At 45.3% G+C, this 22,561-nt stretch overlaps 1 protein-coding gene across 5 annotated transcripts in view; it reads right to left on the reverse strand.

Annotated features, from left to right (window-relative positions):
* PSMG1 (proteasome assembly chaperone 1) overlaps positions 1-22,561 on the reverse strand; it is a 475,801-nt gene that overhangs the window by 448,448 nt on the left and 4,792 nt on the right. For 3 of the 5 annotated variants that reach the window (XM_006736397.3, XM_006736395.3, XM_081800149.1), the window contains 3 exons: positions 19,740-19,938; positions 18,776-18,912; positions 16,756-16,970 (listed from right to left, as the gene is read on the reverse strand). In XM_006736397.3, coding sequence (XP_006736460.1) covers positions 16,896-16,970; positions 18,776-18,912; positions 19,740-19,938 — 411 coding nt within the window. In that variant the 3' untranslated portion in view covers positions 16,756-16,895. Of the gene's footprint in view, positions 1-16,755; positions 16,971-18,775; positions 18,913-19,739; positions 19,939-22,561 lie in introns of those variants that run through there. The other 2 variants (XR_014139156.1, XR_014139155.1) reach the window with 1 other exon arrangement.

Consider the following 22,561-nt stretch of genomic DNA (forward strand, 5'->3'; position numbering starts at 1 on the left):
TGGAAATGCTCCGTATTTCCACTGTCCAATAGCCACGTGATGCTCCTGAGCACTTGAAATGTGGCTCGAGCAACGGAGGAACCGAATCTCTAACTTCATTCTGGGTAATTTAAATGAAAATAGCCTCATGTGACCAGCGGCTACCACAGCGGACAGCTGGGTCTTTGAGACCTCTGCTCAGATCTGGGGGTTCATCGGAAGGGTCAGATCATTCCGAGCAAGGGCAGCCCCACACTCATTACATCAAGCAGCTCACACGGGGCGGCATCCCCACGAAATGCTGGGTTCTGTGGCTGGGGTTAGAGTTAGGACAAATCACTCACTTTTAGACTTTTACAAAGCACGCAAGCCTGATCGGACGTAAACCCAAGCTGCAGGAGAGCCTGTTTCTGATACGTTGGTTAAGTATGCCGAAACCGGTTTTTGTTTCTCTCTTCCTGGTTTCATATCTCACATGCCCAGTGCTCACATGCAGTCACACGCACTCACATGCACACGCATGCACATGCACACAACCTCACACACTTAGAACTTTGATGTTCCAGCCACAGCCATCTGCTCTTCAGCTGGTGGCCGAGGTCGGTAAGGGTGCAGGAGCTTGGCGTTGCTGAAAAGAGCTGCGCTCGTTCTAACAGGCTTCAGGGAGAGCCTGTTAGCCTGTCTCCTCCTTCAAGCCCAGAGCCTGTTCGGCCTTCTGGGACTGGCCTGGGGCAGGATCTGCTTCTCAGGAACCAGAGTAATTAGAAGATTTCATTTGCTTTCAAAGAAAGTCGGTATGGGCCACAGAGCAACAGGCTCCACTCGGACTTACCAACGCATTCCGCAAACCTAGCTGAGCGAGCAGAGGCTCTGTTGTAGGCCGGGGTGTCTCCTCCCTTCCTTCCTGAACCTTCTGCAGGGCCGGCGGGCTGGCAAGAAACAAGGAAACAGATAGTGCCAGGTAGTGACGGAGTTAGCGAGGAGAAGAAAGTGTGGGAGGGAATGAGTGGGGGCGGGGGGGCTCCCTCTGCTCAGACTACGGTCACAAAACGCCACAGGCTGGCCGCTTGAACGACAGAAGTTCGCGTTCTCCCAGTTCTGCAGGCAAGACGTCCAAGATCAAAGAGTCAGCAGGGCTGGTTTCTTCTAAGGCTTCTCTCCATGGTGTGCAGACACGGTCTTCTCCCCATGTCCCTCTCTGCACGTCTGTGTCCTGATCTCTTCTCATAAGGACACTGGTCAGAGTGGATCAGGGCCACCCTCGTGACCTCGTTTTCACTTTCTCACCTCTCTATAGACCTTATCTCCAAATACAGTCACATCCTAAAGCACTGGGGGTCAAGCCTTCAACATATGAATTTTGGAGGGACACGGTTCAGCGCCTAGGAGGGCTAGAGGCAATACCTTAGCTAGTGTGGGAGGGAAGGGGGTCAGTCCAGGGATCCCTGTGGATTGGAGACAGACGAGGCAGGTCGACTTCTGAACTCAACCTCTTGGAGGTGACTTCATAATGGGGCCGTAGAAGCCGGACAGGAAGGGCTTGCTTGTGGCCGCAGGATCCGCCTAGTCCCTGATGTCAATTTCTTCATCGTCCACGCACCTGAGGGAGAGGGCAAAGTCCTCCCCGGTACTGTGGATGCAAGAGGCCTCCTGCCATGGAAAAGGCTGGAAGGATTCCTCCTCAAGGAGGGCAAGTCTCACAAACGGCACCCCAACATCCCTGTGCTGGGCTGGGGTCCGTAGGATGATCCTGCCTCTTTGTAGCTTCAAGTCTAAAACAGGTGCAGCCTCAAGCAGTGCTTCCCTTTGGTTAAGTTTCCTTATAAAATACTTGCATTTCAGGACCCATGCCTGGCAGTGAAAGAGAGGGCCTCCAGGCCACCAGAGAAAGATGCTCGATGTCGCCCTAAGGATCAGATCGGCACTAAAGGGACCAGAGACAGAGGATCACCAGGACGCCAGGCACCGCCTACAGGAGCGGACAGCACAGGGTGGACCCCAGCAGCGCTGCAGGGCCCCCTCAGGCACCAAGAATAGCGGCCCAGATTGAATGCCCAGAAAGGATACCCCAACCAAAAGGAAGGGCAGAGGCAGACCCACTGTTTTCACCATCTGGGGAAGAAGACCCCAAGGTAAGATGGCCGGAGAAGTAGACAGGTCTGTCACAGAAACCATGAAGGTCAGGTTAGATTATTTTTTAATGGCTTTACTGAAGTATAATTTACATACTAAAAAAAAATTGACCCACCCTAAGTGTATAGTTCCATGAGTTTTGATAAGCATATACCTTACTGTCAAACGATCAACACAATCAAGTTTTAGAACACTTTCATTACCCTAAAAATTTGTCACGTGCCTTTGCCTTCAGCCTCAGGCAACCATTGGTCTACTTTCTGCCTCTATAGTTTGGCCTTTTCTAGAATTTAATACAGATTTATTTGGACAATGTGTAGTCTTTTATGTATGGCTTCTTTCACTCGGCATCATACTTTTTATTTATCTTCTTTAAGACTGATTTATTTATTTGAGAGAGAGAGTGAGCACACAGGGAAGAGGGGCAGAGGGAAAAGGAGAGAGAGAATCTCAAGCAGACTCCTCACTTGGCGGCGAGCCCAACTCTGGGCTCGATCTCACAATCCTGAGATCATGACCTGAGCCGAAATCGAGAGTCAAACCCTTAACCAATGGAGCCACCTGGGTGCCCCAGCATCCTGGCTTTTTAGATTCACTCATGTTGGTGCATGTATCAACAATTTATTCTCTTTTAATTGCTGAGTATTATTCTATTTATGGATATGTTATGACCACATGTTATAGTATTATAATATAATACATTATAATAACATTTTGCTTGTTCATGCACCAGTCAAGGGACATTTGGGTTGTTTTCACTTTTCGGCTATTACGAATAATGCTTCTACACACGAGTGGACATGTATTTTTGCTACTCTTGGATAGATACCCAGGAGTGGAATTATGGGGTCATATGGTAAGCTTAATGTTTATGGCATGTTTAACTACATAAGAAAGTACAAAACTGTTTATCCAACCGTTTTCCATCCCCACCAGCAGTGTTTGAGGGTTTCAATTGCTACACATTCCTGCCAACACTTAATATTTTAATTCATTTTTTAAAACTGTAGTTAGTCTACTAGGTTTATAGTAGCTTCTCATTTGTTGCCTTAATTTGCATTTTCCTAATGACCAGTGATGTTGCTCATCCTTCCATGTGTTTATTGGCCATTCATATATCTTCTTTTGTGAACATCTCTGATTTCATTTGTCCATTTTTTATTGAGTTGTTTTTCTTATTAAGTTGTAAAAATCCTTCATATAATTTCAGTGAGTTACCTTGGCACCTTTGTCAAAACTCAATTGATCATATGCCTGTGTCTCTAGTTTCAAACTTTCTATTCTGTTCCTTTGAGCTAAATGTTTATCCTTATGTTGATCCAGTGCTTTCTTAATTACCACAGCTTTATAGTAAGTTTTGAAATCAGGTCACTGAAGTCCTCCAACTTTGTTCTTCTCTTTCACAATTGTTTTGGTTATTCATTGCTTCTCCATATAAATTTTAGAATCAGTTTGTATCTTACATAAAAAATGCTGGGATTTTTATTGGGATTGTGTTGAGTCTATAGATACCTTTGGGGTTAACTGTCATCTTAATAATCCTGGGTCTTTCAGACTGTGGTATCCCCCTCCATTTCATTTAGGTTTTCTTTCATCAACATATTTTATCGGCGCCTGGGTTACTCAGTCATTAAGCGTCTGCCTTTGGCTCAGGTCATGATCCCAGGGTCCTGGGATGGAGTCCCACATCCGGCTCCCTGCTCAGCGGGAAGCCTGCTTCTCCCTCTCCCTCTGCCTCCTGCTCTCCCTGTTTGTGCTCTCTCTGTCAAATAAATAAATATTTTTTTAAAAAAAAGAACAAAACATGTTTTAAACTTCAGAGCAGGTTGTTAGTAATATTTCCTTATTATCTGCTTAATGTTTATAAGATCTGTAGTGATGTCCCCTCTTTCTTTCCTAATTGGTAATTTGTGTCTTCTTTCAATCTGATGAAGGTTTATCAATTTTATTGACCTTTGCAAAGAACCAGCTTTTGGTTCCATTCATTTTCTCTTTTTTACTTTGTTGATTTCCACACTGACCTTTACTATTGCCTTCCTTTTACTTACTTTGCATTTAATTTTCTCCTCTTCTTTAGCTTCCTAAATTGAAAGCTTAGTTTACTGATTTTAGACCTGTCTTCTTGTATAACATAAGCATTCAAAGCAATAAATTTCCTTCTAATGACTTCTTCAGCAACATCGCACAAATTTGAATATGTTGTGTTCTCATTTTCACTAAACCTGATATATATTTTAATTTCCCTTGTGATTTCCTCTTTGATTCATGAGTTATTTAGAAGTGTGTTGTTTAATTTCCCCATATTTTAGGATTTCTCAGATTTCATCTGTTAGAGATTTCTAAGTTATTTCCATTCTCATCTAACAGCATGCTATGTATGGTAGAAATCTTTTTAAATATATTGACTCCTGTTTTATCATTCAGTATATGGTTTATTTCATGAACATTTCTTGTACATTTGAAAAGAATAAGTATTCTGCTATTGTCAGATGAAGTATTCTATCAAGTGGGTTGGTAGTGCTGTTCAAGTTTTTTATATTCTTGCTCAACTATGCCTACTTTCTCAATCAATTACTGAGAGAAGAATATTGAAACCTTCAACTATATTGTTGATTTTTTTAATGTTTTTATTTCATTTATTTTGGAGCTCTCTTATTAGGTGCAAATAAATTTATAATATTTAACTTATTTATGTTGTATTGACCCTTTTATTATGAAATGCTGTCTCTAGTAACATTCATTTTTAAAGTCTATTTTGTCTGATATTAATAAAAATAATCCCATTTCCTTTCTGATTACTGTTTATATGTTTGCATCATATACATTTTGTCATCCTTTCACTTTAATCTATTTGTATCTTTGAACTTAAACTGATCTCTTACAGACAATATATCCCACTTTTGTCCAGTCAAACAGTTTGTTGGAATTTTGATTGGAATTTTTAGTTCATTCCCCTTAATATAAGTCTACCATTTCACTAATTTTTCCTATAAGTCCCATTTTTCTCTCTTTTTAATCTTTTACCCTTGTACCTTTATGTTAACAAATGTTTTAGTGTTCCATCTTAATTCCTGTATTGACTTTAACTATATTTCTTTGCATTATTTTTAGTGCTTTACCTAAGTATTACAGTATACATCTTTTACTTACCACAATCTGTTTGAAATTAACACTAACTTCTAATAAAATATTGGAACTTTGTATTTGTCTAGCTCCATTCCCTTTTGTGCTACTTTTGGTGCTATTGTTGTCATATATATTAATTTCTATATGTTAAAGCCAAACAATACAGTATTATAATTTTTGCTTTATATGGCCATGTCTTTTTTTAATTAAAAATTATATGTGTATATATAAATTTCAATATATATTTATACGTTTTTCAAATATATTTATATACATATACATATACATAGATACAGATACTATATGCATATAAATATATACATACATTTATATATAATATATGTATTATACATATATATTTCTTACATCTTCACATGTTTCCATTTAGGGTTTTCTTCAATCCTTCTTATGTATCTGAGTTACTATCCAAACTACCATCTGAAGTCATTTCTCCCTAGCAATTCTTTTTAGCACAGGTCTGCTAGTGACAAATTCTGTTTTATTTCCCCTTTAAAAAAAAAAAAATCTAAAAATGGCTTTATTTTTGTCTTCAGTTTTGAAGGACACCTACTGGTTATAATTTCCACCGCCCCCCCTTCAGCACCTTGATTATGTCATTAAATAGAATAGGAAGCCATTAAAAAGAATAGGAAACCACTGTTCTTTTACAGAAAATGCAGTAAATTCACAAAGTCTCTTGGGCTTTCAATGTCTTTTGGCTTCTCGTGTTTCTGGGAAAAGTCAGCAATAAACCATATTGTTTATTGTTTCCTGTATATGATGTAACATTTTTCTTTTGTTCCTTTAAAAATATTTTCTTTACCTCTGGCTTTTAGCAGTTTGACTATGAGGTGTTTTTCTCTTTGTTCTTTAGATAATTTCTATTATTCTATCAAATTTAATTATTCTTTCTTCTGACATGTGACTCATGCCATGGACTTTTTATTTCAGTGAGTGTACTTTTAAGCTCTAGAATTTTATTTGCTTTTTTCCATTTCTGTTGAGATTCCTTGTTTATTCATTGTCAGTATATTTTCCTTTAATTCTTTGGACGTATTTTTAATAGCTGCTTTGAAGTCTTTATTTGCCAGATAGAATGTCTGAGCCCTTCAGAGCCAGTTGCTTTGACTGGTTTCCCTCCACCTCCCCTCCCTGAGTTTGGGAAATATTTTCTTTTGTTTGCATGTCTGCCAATTTTTATTTAAAAGCAGACATTGGGGTCCCTGGGTGGCTCAGTTGGTTAAGCGTCTGCCTTCGGCTCAGTGGTGATCCCAGGGTCCTGGGATGGAGTCCCGCGTCGGGCTCCTTGCTCAGCAGGGAGCCTGTTTCCTCCCTGTGCCTGCCGCTCCCCCTGCTTGTGCTCTCTCACTCTGACAAATAAATAAAATCTTTAAAAATAAAAATAAAAACAGACGTTGTAGGCAATATTTTGTAGCAATTCTGGACTTTGCTTTGTTCTGAGAGTTGTTGGTTTTAATAGACAATTAACTTGCCTGACTCAACCTGCAAATCTATCTCACTTTCAATGGATAGCCATTGATATCTCTGCTTATTATTTTTATTTTTTTAAGTCTGGCTCTTAGGTTTTCCCTTCACCTGCATAGTTTTGTAGCCAGGCAATGATTTAGGCAGAGGTTATGCTAAGATACTTCAAGCCAATGTATCCACCTCCACTGCCTAAGCTGTGTGTAGATAGAGGGATATTTTCAAAAGCACAGTAAATTTACCAGTCTCCCATGCTTTCCATTTTTGCTGGGCCTCCTGTGGTTCCCGTGTGCCTACAAAGTTTAGCCATTAACCTAGAATGAACGTATGGAGAATTTATCATGCATGTTTTTCTTTGGCTCTCTCACTTCCAAAACCTCACCCTTAAATTTCTAGTTGCTCTGTCAGCTCCCTGAATCAAATCTGTTGTGTATAGCTGGTAAAGTTGCAGATGGTCACCACCCAAGCTGGGTGAGATGGGCAAGAAGGCCCAAACTCGCCATTCTACCCAGTGTAGTAGCAGTTTTCCTGGGCAAATTCTCCTCAAGTTGGTATCTCTGGGTCCTGATAGAAAGAGGTAAGGGCTAAGAGGAGGCTGAGGAGACAGCCCACAAGGCTGCTCCAGGGCACAAGAGTAGAGTGGCCCTGATTCCATTGTTCGTTGCCAGTTCTATCAGTCAGCCTGGGCTGCCATTACAAAATATCCCAGACTGTGGGGCTTAAACAACAGAGATTTATTTCCTCGGCGTTCTGGAGGCTAGAAGGCCAAGATCAAGGTGTTGGTAGGGTGAGTTTCTGGTGAGACCTCCCTCCTTGGCTGATAGAAGGCCACATTCTCCCTGCATCCACACATGGCCTTTTCTCTGTGCCCCTGTATGGAAAAAGAGAGTTCTGTTGTCCCCTCTTCTTCTTATACGGACACCAATCTTAGTGGATTAGGGCTCCACTCTTAACCACTCGTTTAACCTTAACTGTCCTTAAAAAAGCCCAGTCTCCAAACACAAGCACATTGGCGTCTTCAAGGAATGAATTTGGAGGCAGGGGGCAGACACAATTCAGCCCATAATATCAGACAAGGGACAAGGATTTGGGTCTCCTCAGTGGTGGCCAGCGTAGCTGCAGATCAGCCTGGGGATTTTGCAGTGGACCCCAGGCCAGCCTGGTAGGGAAAGGAGGAAGGGAGACACACACACACACACACACGCATGTACACACACATGCACACACACACACAAAGCAATTCTATTAAATAACCCACTCAGCTAAGATTGAAGACAGGAAAATCTCTCTCTCATTGGTAATGAAGGGATTAAAATACTAAGATAGTGGTTGTCAGCTGTGACGAAAATACAGGGGCCACATCCCAAGAACTGTGCTTTTAAGCTCCAAATCATCCATAAGTCAGGAGGGAAAATGGTAATAGAAAATCAAAAAATCATATCTAAAAAAAATAAGTCAATTTTTAACGCAGGGAAGAAGTTATAAATATCATTAGATTTACCCTCCTACAAGGTGTTGCTGGCATGGTTAGCCCGAGGACTGCTCTGCACACCATGGAAACAGGCATCCTCAGCAGCCTCCCACCTCCCTCTGCATCTCCTTCCCATTCCTCCCCCAGTGCAGAGCACAGAATTATCTCTCCCTGACTACCCAGATTTCTCTATAATTCCTTCCTCAGACCTGTCCCACAGAGCAATTGTTCTGTTTTTGCTGTAGACTGAATATTGTTCTTCCCATCCACGCCCCCTCCCAAGTTCATACCTTGAAACCCTACCCGCCAATGTGATGGTGTTTGGAGATGGGGTCTTTGCGAGGCTATAAGGTCACGAAGGTGGAGCCCTCATGATGAGACTGGTGTCCTGTATAAGAAGAGACATGAGGGAGCTTGCTTCCCTTCTCTCTCTACCACATGAGGATACAGGGAGAAAATGGCCATCCACGAGCCAGGAAGAGTCCTCACCAGAAACTGAATCAGCTGGCATCTTGATCGTGGACTTCCCAGGCCCCAGAACCGTAAGAATAAATTTCTGTTGTTTTTGCTATAGCAGCCGGAGCCAACAAAGTACTCAACACCTCTCCTCCTCCTGCCCCACACAATCTGCCCCAGTCCTCACGGGGCAGAACAGTCACCTTGAGAGATGTCTAGCCAAGACGACCCTGTTTGGCTGGAGACCTCTAAGCCAAATGCAGTTGATTCTCAGGATGGGTCGTAGTGATACCATCTCCACGAACATGGATTCAGCAAGTACTGAGCCACTGTTCCTAGGGAAGATACGAACATACAGAGATTATAGTCTTGAATTCCAGAAACAACTCATCCAGGTAGATACTATTTTCTTTACTTTAGGGGAGACAAACAAGATTCAGAAGTGCTAAGTGACTTGTCTGAGGCCATACCACTAACACATGCCAGAGTGGGGCTTCAACACTGTCCAACAGCCCAAGAGCCGGAGCCTGCCGGTCTCCCGTCTCCATCCTCCCATCGGCTCTGCAGGAAGCAGAGACAAGAAGGCAGGGTGTCACTTTGTTCAACCTCAGCTGGAAACGCATGTCTACTGACTCATTTTGCTACTCTGCACGTGTCCACACGAATGACCGAGAAAGTATTGGGAGTATTGATTTGAGGCTGACAAATAAATTTTAGTGGACAGAATTTTGTGAATGTGGAATCCACAAATAACGAGGACAGGCTGTACCTTTCTGCCACTGTAACATGAACAGCCTCATAAGGGGCTGTACACGGGGCTGTTGTCAGGTCCCCCCTCTGGGACTGTGGGGGTTGGATCCAGGCACCGTCCAGCCATCAGGTGGGCTCCTTGCCGACCACAAGCTCCGCAACAACAGACATGGTGTCTACCCTGCCCATCACTCCACCCCGACTACTTGGAAATAAGTACATGCCGAACAGAGGGAGATGAATAATCAGGCTGAGAATTCATTTTTTAACACGGGTCTTTGTGAAGATTAAACAAAAGATTTGGTGGGCATTCCTGGAGGCACACTCTGAAATGAGATCCAAACCCAACATATTGAAAAGGAAAAGAGTGCGGATCTTTTTTAGAATTCACTGGTCAGGGCGCCTGCGTGGCTCAGATGGTTGAGCGTCTGCCTTCAGCTCAGGTCATGATCCTAGGGTCCTGGGATCGAGTCCCACATCGGGCTCCCTGCTAGGCGGGGAGCCTGCTTCTCCCTCTGCCTCTGCCTCTCTCTCTCTCATGAATAAATAAAACATTTTTAAAAAAATAAAAAATAAAAAATAAAAATAAATAAAATTCACTGGTCTGGGGGTTATTTTTCCCCTGAGTTATAAAAGTAATTCATGTTCAGCGTTGAAAAAAAATTTTTTTTAAGATTTTATTTATTCATTTGACAGAGAGAGAGAGAGCACAGCAGGGGGAATGGGAGAGGGAGAAGCAGGGTCCCCGCCAAGCAGGGAGCCTGACGCAGAGCTCAATCCCAGGACCCTGGGATCATGCCCTGAGCCGAAGGCAGACACCCAACCGAGCCACCCAGGCGCCCCCCCCAAAAAAATTTTTTTTAAGCAAAAAGCAGAAAACCACCAAAACCCCACCACCTAAAAACTATCATGACTAAAACTTGAGCAAATATTCTTCCATTGTCTTTGTGTCTGGTTTTTTGCAGCGTTGACTCTGGTTTGTGTTCCTCATAGTCCCCGCGCCCCGTGCCCCCCTCCAGTATCCTCTGCTTCACGCCACACAGAATGGATGACCGTGCAGAGCTCAGAGAACAGGAGTCAAACTCTGCCCATTTTGAGTCCCAGAATGTGAGGTCTTGGCCTAAATGGAAAGATGGAGATACAAGATCCATCTGAGCTGGTTCTTCCTGTCCCCAGAGATGAGACTGCAGGGAAGTGGATGAGGAGGATGGGGACAAGGAGTGTAGATGTTGTTGGGGGTCCCTGCGTGTGTCCTGACTTCCCAAGCCAGGGCCGGGCACAGGCCAGCATGACAGATCGCCTGGATCACAGGGCAATGGGAACCTTCCCTAGGAAGGGCCCAGCAAAATGCCCAACCCCAGAATTTTACCAGACACAAACTACAAAAGAAACAGTGGACCCCTCCAACATCAGGGCAGAAGAGATGCCCCTCTGCAGTGTTGGAAAGCTGCCTTGAAACAGCCCTCATCGTCCCCGGAGCATTCTACTGTACCCCCTGGGGCTGAGGTGGCCCTAAGAGAACAGAGAACAGGGGTCAAGAAGAAGCCTGTGTCCACAGACACCAGCGGGAGAAGCTGGGACAGGTCCTCTTGGTGCAACGCCTTCCCTGAGACCCGGGTCGGTGCCCAACGTGGAGACACATCCCAGGGAAAGGGCTCTCTCTGAACTGAGGAAGATCTAGTTCCTGTCGCTGGTGGAATGTAGGCCCAAAAGAGAAATGGGAGACCTACTACAGAAAAGTAAAGACTTGGGACACCTGGGTGGCTCAGTTGGTTAAGCGTCTGCCTTCGGCTCCGGTCATGATCCCAGGGTCCTGGGATCCCTGCTCAGGGGGGAGCCTGCTTCTCCCTCTCCCACTCCCCCTGCTTTGTGCTCTCTTACACTCTCTGACAAATAAATAAAATCTTTTAGATAGGCAGATAGATGATTGATAGATAGATAGATAGATAGATAGATAGATAGATAGATAGATAGATAAAGACTTGTATGGCCACTCTCAGGTTTGGGCATGGAGTGCACTCACTAGTCATATATAGATATATAGACATATAGATAATAACCTTTCTCTTCTTCAATGGCGCGTGTTCCGGTATCTTGCTCTAATTTCTACTCACTGAGAAATTCACAATAATCCTGCATCGCTGTGGCTAAAATCCCACTTCCCAATTGTGGGAATGCCCTCACCTTTGTCCTGTTTCTGCTAAGAGGCCGGCGTCTGGCTTCGGGGCCCTAACTCTTACCTGCCGAGGATTCTTACCTGTGCGAGGTATGCATTCAAGGCAACGTCCTCCAGGGCTGACTCTTGACCCTCTCATCTTCACCCCTGCCCAGGGAGTTCCCCCCAAATCCTGACAGAGCACCGCCCCCACGCTTAAAGCCCATCCACACAGATGGCTCAGGTGCCGGGGGGACAGGTGCACGTGCTGTCTGGCTCTGTGGAGATCCAGAGGCAGAACAGACGGCTACCGGCTGAGCAGGTAGGAGCAGCTTTTGAAAAAGGCAGCACGTAGCCGAGTTTTTAAAGAAAAAGCGGGGAGGTAAGATTGGGAAAGATCAATTAATCTGGACCAAGTAGGAGCCTGAATGGGCATCAGATATTCGGAGTTTATCTGACAGACAACAGGAACGGCGGGGCTCCCAGTTCCCGTGGCGAGTGTCCTTTGGCTGCAGGATGAGAGGGAGGGGAAGGGGGGACACGGGGGCGCCGAGGCTGGTGCTAAAACAGGCTTCTGTGGAACTGCGGACCTGACGGAGGCACCCAGGAGTAGCGGGACCTGGTGCACTGGGACGCTGCATCGTGCCCCCACAGAGATGGGTGTTCTAGGAGCCCCAGAGCCCAGACGACAAGAGATGGGAAGATGGCTTCAGCTCCTTGTTCAGCAGGACCAAAAGAAGATTCTAGAACACGGGGGAAGCAAGCATGTTTGTCGATGGAAATAGAACATCCTAGGGAGAGAAACAGAATGAAGATTTAATCAAAAACCTAAGCAGATCATGAGTCAAAAGCAGAAACGCTTTTGTGGTTATAACATCTAAAAATGTTTAAATAAAAAGGACCTCGTATCTTAAAAGTCCAAAGATTTCTGTGAACTTGCAGTAATGACTGCGTGGCCTTTTATCCCTTCCTCAAGATACCTTTAAAGTTCACTGCAGCGATGAGGATTCAACGTAAATCATTCTGTTTCCTTTGAAATAAATACACTCTGAGCTATTTTGGTATGGGTCATGTTTAATAATGGTTTCACAATGTGTAGACACGAATACACGAACAATCTCACGTTTAATATTACGAGATTGAGCAGACGGCCAAGTTATTAATATGTGGTTTGAATCCAGCACTCTGGCCTTTTGAGAACATGAGGCGGAATTTCTGAGTCATCGCCAGCAAGGCTCATGGTCTGGCAGCCACATGGCAACCCAGAACACAGGTTGTTTCGTTATAAACATCAAAGGCCCACATTTGACCCAGTGGAGACCCCAGGGTTCAGAGTAACGCAGATCCATGTGGGTCTCAGAGTCCAGCCGCAAGGCCTCGGGGGTGCCCATGGACCCCGCCACAGGCCTGCAGCTCACGGACGGGGCAGGCCAGGGTGTCCGTTCATTCTGGGGCCTCTGCCCGGGCCCTGGATCTCTCGAAGTTGGAGGCCTTCTGGGACTGGAGAGAGAACCCTCACCTCTCTTGGGACAAGCCCAGAAGGCGGCGGGGACCGGGTGTGTCTTGGCTGGGCCTGCTGTCGGGCCTGTGGGCCAGGCCTAGCGGGTCATGCCATCTGGATTCTGACTCCATGCCCTGGGACGGCCGCCCTGGCGCTTCAGCAGCTCCTGGCTGGGCCTCACCGGGCTCAGCCAGAGGAGTTCACATTCCCAGAAGACACTTCCAAATACCATTTTGCATCTAGAGCACAATTCTGCCGCCAGTTCTCGGATTTCTGGTATGTTCCCCTCAACTAAGCGCCCGCTGAGATCCTCTGCCCGGCAGCTTTCTGTGCAGTGGCCCACACAGCCTGCGATTTCCTTGCCAGCATGACTTCCCTCAGGGACTTGGGCCCTGCTCTCCTAGCCTCCTGCCCACAGCTCTCCAACGGGCACAGCAAGAAACAGGTTCCAGACAGAGACTCGAACTCGGACGAGGAGAGCCGGGTGTGGTGCCGAGTGCACACTGCCCCCAGAAGCCTGACATGGAACAGACCCCAGCTCAGCAGCTCCGCCCGATGTCAGTCTGCTCCGTGCCCAGGGCCACCTGCTGGGACTTGAGATGTGGAGCTGCTGAGGCAGGGAACTTGGTTCTTTCGGATCAGTCCTGTCCCTGGCAGGCTGAGCCATCTTTGGTCGTGGGCTTTCCGGTCTTCTGGATGGTTCCAGCTGTGAGGCCCTGGAACCTTGCATTCCCCAGCCTCGGGTGGGTAGTTTTGCAGGGAACGCTGAGCCGGGTGCAGCAGAGCTGGGCTGAAATCCACCCCTCACCGGGGTCTGACCCTGTGGGACTCAAGCTCCTTAGCGCCCTTGTTTGTAGAACAGGCTCTTCCTCGGCCTGTTTCAAGGACGGTGTCAGATGACAACCATAAAGCCGTCTAGGCAACATCAAGTATGGCATAGTCCTCTGCTCTGCAGTCAATCGCAGTAGCTCCTTTCCAGGATGCAGTCCGGGCTGAAGGGGACGAACAGCATCTCCAAATGGCAACGAGGCTGGAGAAGGGAGAGCGAGGGCTAGTTCACACGTCCGGTCCTTTTCCTGAATAAGCGAAACTGGCATTCACGGAGTAAGTACGCTGGCCCGGCTTCCGTGGAAACCCTCCCCTCGCACGGCCTCCCGCAGATCCGTTGTAGTGAAACCAGGCAGCACGGGTACACTTGCGGGCAGCTCGGGCTCACCTTGGCCAGATGCGCTAACAACAGTCACAACGATTCGACCTCCATCCCCTCCTTTCCTTTCCCCAAACACTAATGGAGAGTGCCACTGCCTGGGATTTTCACTAGACAAAGCAGGATTTGCACAGAACGGGGAGGCCAAGGCTCCAGGTGTGGCCATGACGGAGTTTATTCCAGCAGCTTCAGAGTTAAGCAGGCCACCAGAAAGAGGCCACGGCTACCTCACCTGCAAAAACGTCAGGGGTGGCCGTGTTTAACGTGAGGGGTGGAACCCAGATTGGATACCCAGCTCCGAGCTAGTCCGAAGTCGGGTAATTAAGGAGCCACACAGCAGGGGCAGGTAGGGCGGGCTCCTGCCCAGGCCTCCCCTGCGCTCTTCTGGAGAGCCCCAGGGGCACCTTGCAGGCTGCTTCCTCCCCCCGTCCCCAAACGAGAAGGACTCCAGGCAGCCTCAGTGCAGACCCTCTCTCTCCATCCCCCCTGCACACGCACCCCCCCCTCCTCTCCGCGCCTCTCTCCAGCCCAAACCAAGATCTCCAGACTTGCATACAGTTCACAAATGAGCGTCCATCGGCATTAAAGAGAGACGTCAGCATTGTAGGTACCCACTTGTGTTCATTCTGATTACTTTTCTCCAGAAACCACCGCCATTCAAATTGGTGACTTATCTGCATGAATATAATTGTAGATTCTATGCCGCTAAATAATTACTGATGTCAACTGGAAATGAATCTCAGTGCAAAGTGAGGAACATAAAACACACTCAACCAACCCGCTGCACCGATAAACCCAACCACGAAGCATCTCCCCCAGCAACTCCACTCCTGGCCTTGATATTGCCAAGAATCGTGGTTCTCGAACGTGGCATGGAGAAGGAACGGAGAGCAGCGTCTGCCGGTCACGCCTTCCTGGCTGCACCGTGAAGTCGGGGTCTCTGGGTGGGTGTACACAGGGGTGTGTACGTGGAAGTACCCTCTCCTGTTCATCGAAAGCATTTTTCTATTTTTATACTTACAACCACCCAACCACATAAACAGGTCAATTCTTCCTCACTAAACAGATGAAAAATGGAACCTGAGGGAAGAAATATTTACTGCACACTTACGTTAATTCAATAATTTTCCTTTACCTACCTGCAGTTTAGAGATGAGGAAACTGGGACTCCGGGGGCCACCCGGCCTGTAAGGGTCAGCCTGAGAGTTGCTCTTTTCCAAGGTTACTCTTCCTCTGTGACCAACTAACCCTCATGGTGACAGAAGGCTCTAGCTCCAGACTGGACCCCAAAGTCACCACAGGGCTCTGCAAACACATTTCTGAATGGATGCAGACCTTTCTGCAACAAGAATGCTTCAATTTCTATCATCAAAGTGTGTTCACACGCGCCCTGCCCAGGACTTCCGACGCTCAAGAAGGGGAGTGCAGAGTGTCCTCACCCCACCTACGAACACTGTCAAGAACAGTAAGCAAATGTAAGCAAACTGAATCTAAAAGATACAAGTACGTTGTCTCCATCTGTAATATATAGGTGGGTGGGGGATGGGCTAGATGGGGGATGGGCCTTAAGGCAGGCACTTGTGGTGAGCCCTAGAGTTGTATGTAAATGATGAACCACTGACCTCTACTCCTGAGACCAATAGTGAACTGCATGCCAACTAACTAGAATTTAAATAAAATAATAGTAATAATAAATCTGTAACACACAAATGATTCCGTAACTTATAAAGAGAGAAAGCAGCATTCCTCAACTTTACCACTGTAAAATGCATTTTCACTGACCGAGTGCAGTGTGTGGTCTTCTGTAGCAGGGTGGCTACTTCAAGCTCATGACTCATGTCACGTTCTAGCAACAACAGGCCTGCCGCAGCCGAGCTCACACCTCCCGTACAGTTAACCCTGCACCAGGGCCCGGAGACGTCTGCACGAAGAGCCTGCCTGGCAGATATTACTGAAAAGTGATGAAATACACATTTCTTTTCATTTCATTTTGAGCAAGTATATAACTTTGTTACCTGATCAATTTTTACCCACACAAAAAACCTGAAGAACCCATAAAACACAAACTTTTCACATATTAAGAATCACCAACAGGGACACCTGGGTGGCTCAGTCGGTTAAGTGTCTGCTTTCAGCTCAGGTCATGATCCAGGGGCCTGGGGTCGAGCCCTGGGGTCGGGATCCCTGCTCGCTGCTTGGTGGGGAGCCTGCTTCTTCCCCTCCCTCTTCCCCTCCCCACCTCCCCCAGCTCGTAGCTCTCCCTCTTATAAATAATAATCACCAACAAATAACTTTCAGGTATCACACAGAACTGTTGCACTAAAGTTAACTCTGCTTACATATTACTAAAACCCATTATCTGTAGGTTTTTAAAATTTTAACTATATAAAATATTCAAATAAAACAACACTCCCACCTAGTGGATGAAGAAAAACATCTGGCTTATTTCGGTTGTCAAGAGTAGCACCATAAAAAAGGAACCAAAACGATAATGAATTTAAAATAAGTTTATTCTGTTTGTATACCCGTAAAATACCCCCTTGGAAAAAACAACAACAACAACAAAACCATACACACTGCTCCCCTCGAAGGAATGGATGGGTAGTAACACTTTACAAAACGATCTTTGGAATCACGTATAAATGTTGCTCTGAATCTCATTTGTCGTCATCAATTTCTTCAGTATCTCTGTGCTCTGGGGAATATTCTGGAAGACGAGAAGAAAGTCGTCAGTTCAGTGGGACGGAGAACACGGAAACCGCGTACCCACTGCAAGCCCTGCACTCAGGACGTACGCAGAATGGCGCGCAGAGGGAACAGGCCCCGCCCTGAATCTCTCTCGGGAGGCAGCGCACGCGAGCACCTCAGCGCTTCAGGACCCCCAAGTGTTTCAGTAGGTGAAACATCGAAGCCTGCCCTCCCCTTGCCCAGAACTCTCCGGGGATGCCTCACGGCCTCCACGGCCCTTCCGCGACCTCTGGCGGGAGGTGACCCTCCAGGCCGGCCTGTCTCCCCCGGGAGCTCGCGCGCCTCCGCGCCCAACTCGGCAGGCGCTCGGCTCTGAGCCCTGAGCCCTGAGCCGGCCTCGTCTGCGCTCCCTGCTGCCACCTCACATCGGGCTCAGGCGCCAGCCTCTCCTCAGATGGCGCTCACCCCACGGCGGGGTGCTCTCCTGCGCCCAGCTGGCGCGACAGCGGCCCGGGCCGCCGCCAGGCCGTGGCGCTCACGTGGCTCAAGAGAAGTCCACGCCGGTGGCCGCACGCCCCCCCCCCCGCCCCCGATCAACAGACTGTGAGTGAACTCAGGACGGCCATGTCTGCTCCCGTCTGCGAGACGAGCGCGCTCCTCAAACGGCCGCTGCACCCTCCGCCGTCATTACGTTTACAGGAAGAAGCGAAGAGCTTAGCAGAAGGGATCTCAATTTCCCCTTCCGAGAATACTCCTAAAAGCTGCAGCTGGACTTCGACTCCACACGACGATTTCCAGTCGCCGGAACGCGCGCGGCGCGCCGTGCCACCCCGGAACAGAACAGCCGTGAACCACAGAAGCAAACCCCACGAGCAGAAGGCCCTCTGAGAGCCACGCGGCCTATGAAACCACTCAGCCCGTCAGAAAGCTTGTCCGGGACTCCAGCTACCGTGAAATCATGCCTGAATTACACGAACTTAGCTTTAAGTTTTACTCTTACGAACTCACCGAATGGCTGGGAATGCATTCTCCTGTATGCCAGGTACCTGATGACCTGGGGATACCCAAATGGGTCCACATTCCCGCGGAGCTGACCACCTAGCAAGCAAACTGATTTAATGAGACAAGTGCAATGAGCTAACTCCAACAGAACTTGCCGGAAAAGGTGTCTTAACACCAATGGTCGTTCTAGAATAAAACAGGACTCCCACTGTGGAACGCTGTTGTTGTCTCTTCCCTGTACGAGAGAAGTTCTTACCCAGGGCGCATGCCCTTTCAGCAAATCTCTTAGGGAAAAGGCAGGAGCTCCTAAACCACCTGAAATCACAGGCAAAACTTTTTGTGTACATGTTCCAATATGACTTTTTCTGGTGAAAGAGCCCAGGGACACACACACGGAGAGCAGGAAACAGGTTTATCTCGCCTTCACATAGCCAGTCCCATGCAAAATTAAGTGAATAAACGTTGAAAATTTGATCCATGCTGTGCTCAAAAATGCCTTCTTAAATATTACAACCTTCCAAATGAATTAGTTACAGAAACTTCCTGAACAGTCCAACCACCTTCCTACACAGCCATCTGGAATTTATATCAATGCGCTGCACTGATCTACCATGAAAAAGCATGAACAAAACATTTCTCCCGTTACAGAAGTACGTCTAAAAGAGAGGGTGACAATCCAATTCCCAGTGCCAGATTAGAAAGCTTTACTTTGAGAAAAAAAGGATCTCTAAGCGTTCCTTAAGTTTTAAATCAGTACCATAAATTTACCATTTATTAAGTTTGTTATAACTCAGGTGTTAAGTCAATGAGCTAAAACCTTACCTTAACCAAACCTTTCAAGCTTCTGGAAGAAAGGATAGGCTTAAAAGCTTCAACTGTGATTAGGTCTAACTTCATCACATCAGTATAACACAAGTACAGAACTGCAGGAATCTTCCACACTTGACAGTAACTCAGAACTATGAATAATACAAGGAAAAAAAACACTTAAGTCTTCTACTGTATAATTTTTAAACTAAATACCGCTAAATAACAAAGGCTACTTTTAAAAGTAGTTGTCTCTATTGCTTTCCTTAAAGTGTTTACTGCCATATCAAACCACTTATGATGCATACTTTCTTTCAAAGCCAATTTATTTTCGCTAAGTAATTTCTTGCTTTTGCAAATACTGCTTATTTTGCATTTCCTGAATATACTGAGACACATCATAAGTAACTACAAGATTAAAATTTCACTGAATATAATACAATAAATTAGCCACTTATTCCAGTAAACTTCACATTTAAGGGGGAAAAACTTACTTATTAACAAATAACAATTATATTAGCTACCGAAAAGTAAGGGACAATCTCATCTTGATGTGATGCTAGGGTATAATTAGTAACAGTAATAAAAATAAAATATTAAAGAAACTCCAGATTCAGTATCTGGAAACTTCTATCTTGACAATTAAAACATACTTTATCAACTTTCATGCACCAACAATTTACATCTAACATCGGCTTGCATGATGTTATCACAGACCAAAAAGAACCAGAGCAACTCTGCAACCTAACAGTTACAAACTCTGAGCTGCTCTCACATCGTAACTGTGTGTGTGGACAATGTTAGAACTCAAATCAAACACAACATACTAGCAACAACAAATATTAAAGTTTAACAGCAATACATTGGTATCAATCATTAACGAACTACTTTAAAAAGACCTCTAATAGTCAAAGTAATAACCAATAACCAATAAAGCACTAACAAGATATACTGTAAATGTTACAAATTTTAATACCACCTGCTGCAGGAAGATCATGTACGATATTTGGTTGTTCCAGCAGTGAACAGCATGGAGGCTCTTTGAAATTCTGTGTTTTTAGGGCTTTCAGAAAAGGAAAATGAAGGCTGCTAATAGATTCTGAAGTTTTATAGTCAGTAACATGTCGACATGTGAGAAGAGTTACTTGCATATTCTTCCTTGCACAAGAGCCAAAGACCTAAGGCAAAATTGACCTCAAATTAAAACACACACACAGTTTTGTTACAGAACAGAAACATTCCTCTAGCTGTTTATCTAACACCCTTCACAGTAATATCCCCCCTGGAGAGTTGGTGGAAAAGAGAACACATCTGCCGTCCCCTCACCTAGGTTTGATCTTGGGTCTGTCACTTCCTGGTTTGCTGACCTTTTCTAAGTCACTTTCCTCAGCTGTGAACAGGAGACAGTACTATCCACCTAAGGGGGCTGCAGTGTGCAGTCAATGACGTCAGGAAGAGAAACAGCCAGAGCAGCTGTGCTAACACCAGGACTGGCTTCCAGGGCAAAGCAGCTGCTGGACTACGAGATCTCTTCTAATACAGACATTTCTAAGAACACCACTTTACTTGCAAGCTACATTCAGACTAGCAGAATATCAGCAAAAGGAAGTGATCCCCCTTCTCTAATCCATGTGTTGATGTGTCCAAGAACACTTTAATAAAGATGTTTCTAAGCTGCAAGGTGCATTCATGATAGTGTTGTATCACTGCAGTATTTCTTAAATGCATTTTTTAAGTTATTTTGCTTATAGGCAAGTTTTAATCACTCTAGACCTTTATTCTCTCCTAAGTGTGTATTTCATGAAGTTCCAAGGACCCTTTCCAGCTTTTAAAACCTATGGTGATGTAAACAAAACAAGCAGCTATTTTTTTTTTTTAAGGAAAAAAAGTAAACTTTAGGCCACTCCACCTTGTTGGGAAGTGTTTTACAAAAGAAGAAAATGGCTATTTCTAATAAGAACAACAGAACTACAGATTTTACACATCATTAATGATTTCTAAGACTAATTTCATCATCTCATAGCTTTGTAAATAAACACTAAATAGTTTAAGAAATACAACATTACACACAAAGCCTAATTTATCAACCTCCCTAGAACACCCACAGTCTGAATTCACACTTGACCACTCTGTTAGACTGTGTGTGTTTATCAGGATTTTGTGGCTGACATGAACCAAACAGTAGGGGGATGCAGAGTGTCCCTAAGGAAAAAAAAAATACTGATTAAAGTTTTTAAGTTCTGGAAAAGAAAAGTCCCATAGTACAAAAATAATAAAATATTTTTGACATAACAATCATCCTACTTAAATTAAAAACACAAATTGGGGCACCTGGGTGGCTCAGTTGGTTAAGCATCTTCCTTCGGCTCAGGTCATGATCCCAGGGTCCTGGGATAGGGCCCTGCATTGGGCTCCCTGCTCAGCGGGGAGTCTACTTCTCCCTCTCCCTCTGCTGCTCCCCCTGCTTGTGCGCTCTCTCTCTCTCAAATAAATAAATAAAATCTTTATTTATTTTTTTAGAGAGAGAGAGCTGTTCCCTCGGGGACACAGGGCTCAATCCCAGGACCCTGGATCATGACCTGAGCCAAAGGCAGATGCTTAGCCGACTAAGCCACCCAGGTGCCCCTAAATAAAATCTTTAAACACAAACAAAAATTAACACAACAGTTTCCTACCCTTCGAGACCTGAGGAAAGCTAAGGACTCTCCCTAGAAAAATACACATCAGTACATAACACAAAATCACGTATATGATTGTGAGAAGGTCCACAGACCTTCTTGAATAACTCATTTAATAAGATGTATTTAATAACTTTTAATAAATGTTTCCAAGTATGCCAACCTGGTTTAAAACAGGTGTACACCAAATTTCTTATTTCTAATTAATTTTAATACCTAAACAAAAATATACCGAAGATTTAAGCTCAAATGTTGCTAAGATATATATTTGAGACCTACTTCATTTAAAAATAATATGCAACTGAGGCGCCTGGGTGGCTCAGATGATGAAGCATCTGCCTTTGCCTGACTTCAGCTCAGGCTGTGATCCCCGGGTCCTGGAATCGAGCCCCACATCAGACTCCCAGCTCATCAGGGAGTCTGCTTCTCCCTCTGCCTCCCCCCCTGCTCGTGCTGTCTCTTTCCCAAATGAATAAATAAAAAAATCTTAAAAAAATAATAATAATATGCAACTGCCAAAATTATGATTATTCTCTAAAATTCCTTAATTCTTCACTGAAAAATATGTTTTATTGGGCACAAAACATGCACAATTTTCCCACAAAATGAAGCCTCAATTAAGCCATCCTAATTCTAAGACAAATGGACATAATATTTTGGAATTTGGAGCAAGTAGCAGCCAAGTGCCAACCCCCTGAATGCAGCTCACACCTGTTTCCTGCCTCACAACCCTGAGCCATCACCAGCCTGCATGGTCAGCACCGCCATTTTGCACCCATGGCCATGACCCTGTTCTGTTTCATGCGAGTAGCTTGTTTTTCGTTCAAACGTAACAATATGGCGGCTGGGAAGAATCCAACGGTTTTATGCTTCTATGACCTATAATCTTCAGCACATTTGTTAAATGAGTTATTTTATTCTTTATATTCTGTAACAAATTCCTAGGATATTTTTAAGAAAAAAACAGGGGCACCTGGGTGGCTCAGTCGGTTAAGTATCTGCCTTCGGCTCGGGTCATGTATCTCAGGATCCTGGGACTGAGCCCTGCGTTGGGCTCTCCGCTCAGCGGGAAGTCTGCTTCTCCCTCTCACTCTCCCTCTGTGCTCTCTCTCTCAAATAAATA

This window comes from Leptonychotes weddellii, chromosome 1 (genome assembly GCF_054177405.1).
Source record: "Leptonychotes weddellii isolate Sample4059 chromosome 1, ASM5417740v2, whole genome shotgun sequence".
Lineage (NCBI taxonomy): Eukaryota > Metazoa > Chordata > Mammalia > Carnivora > Phocidae > Leptonychotes > Leptonychotes weddellii.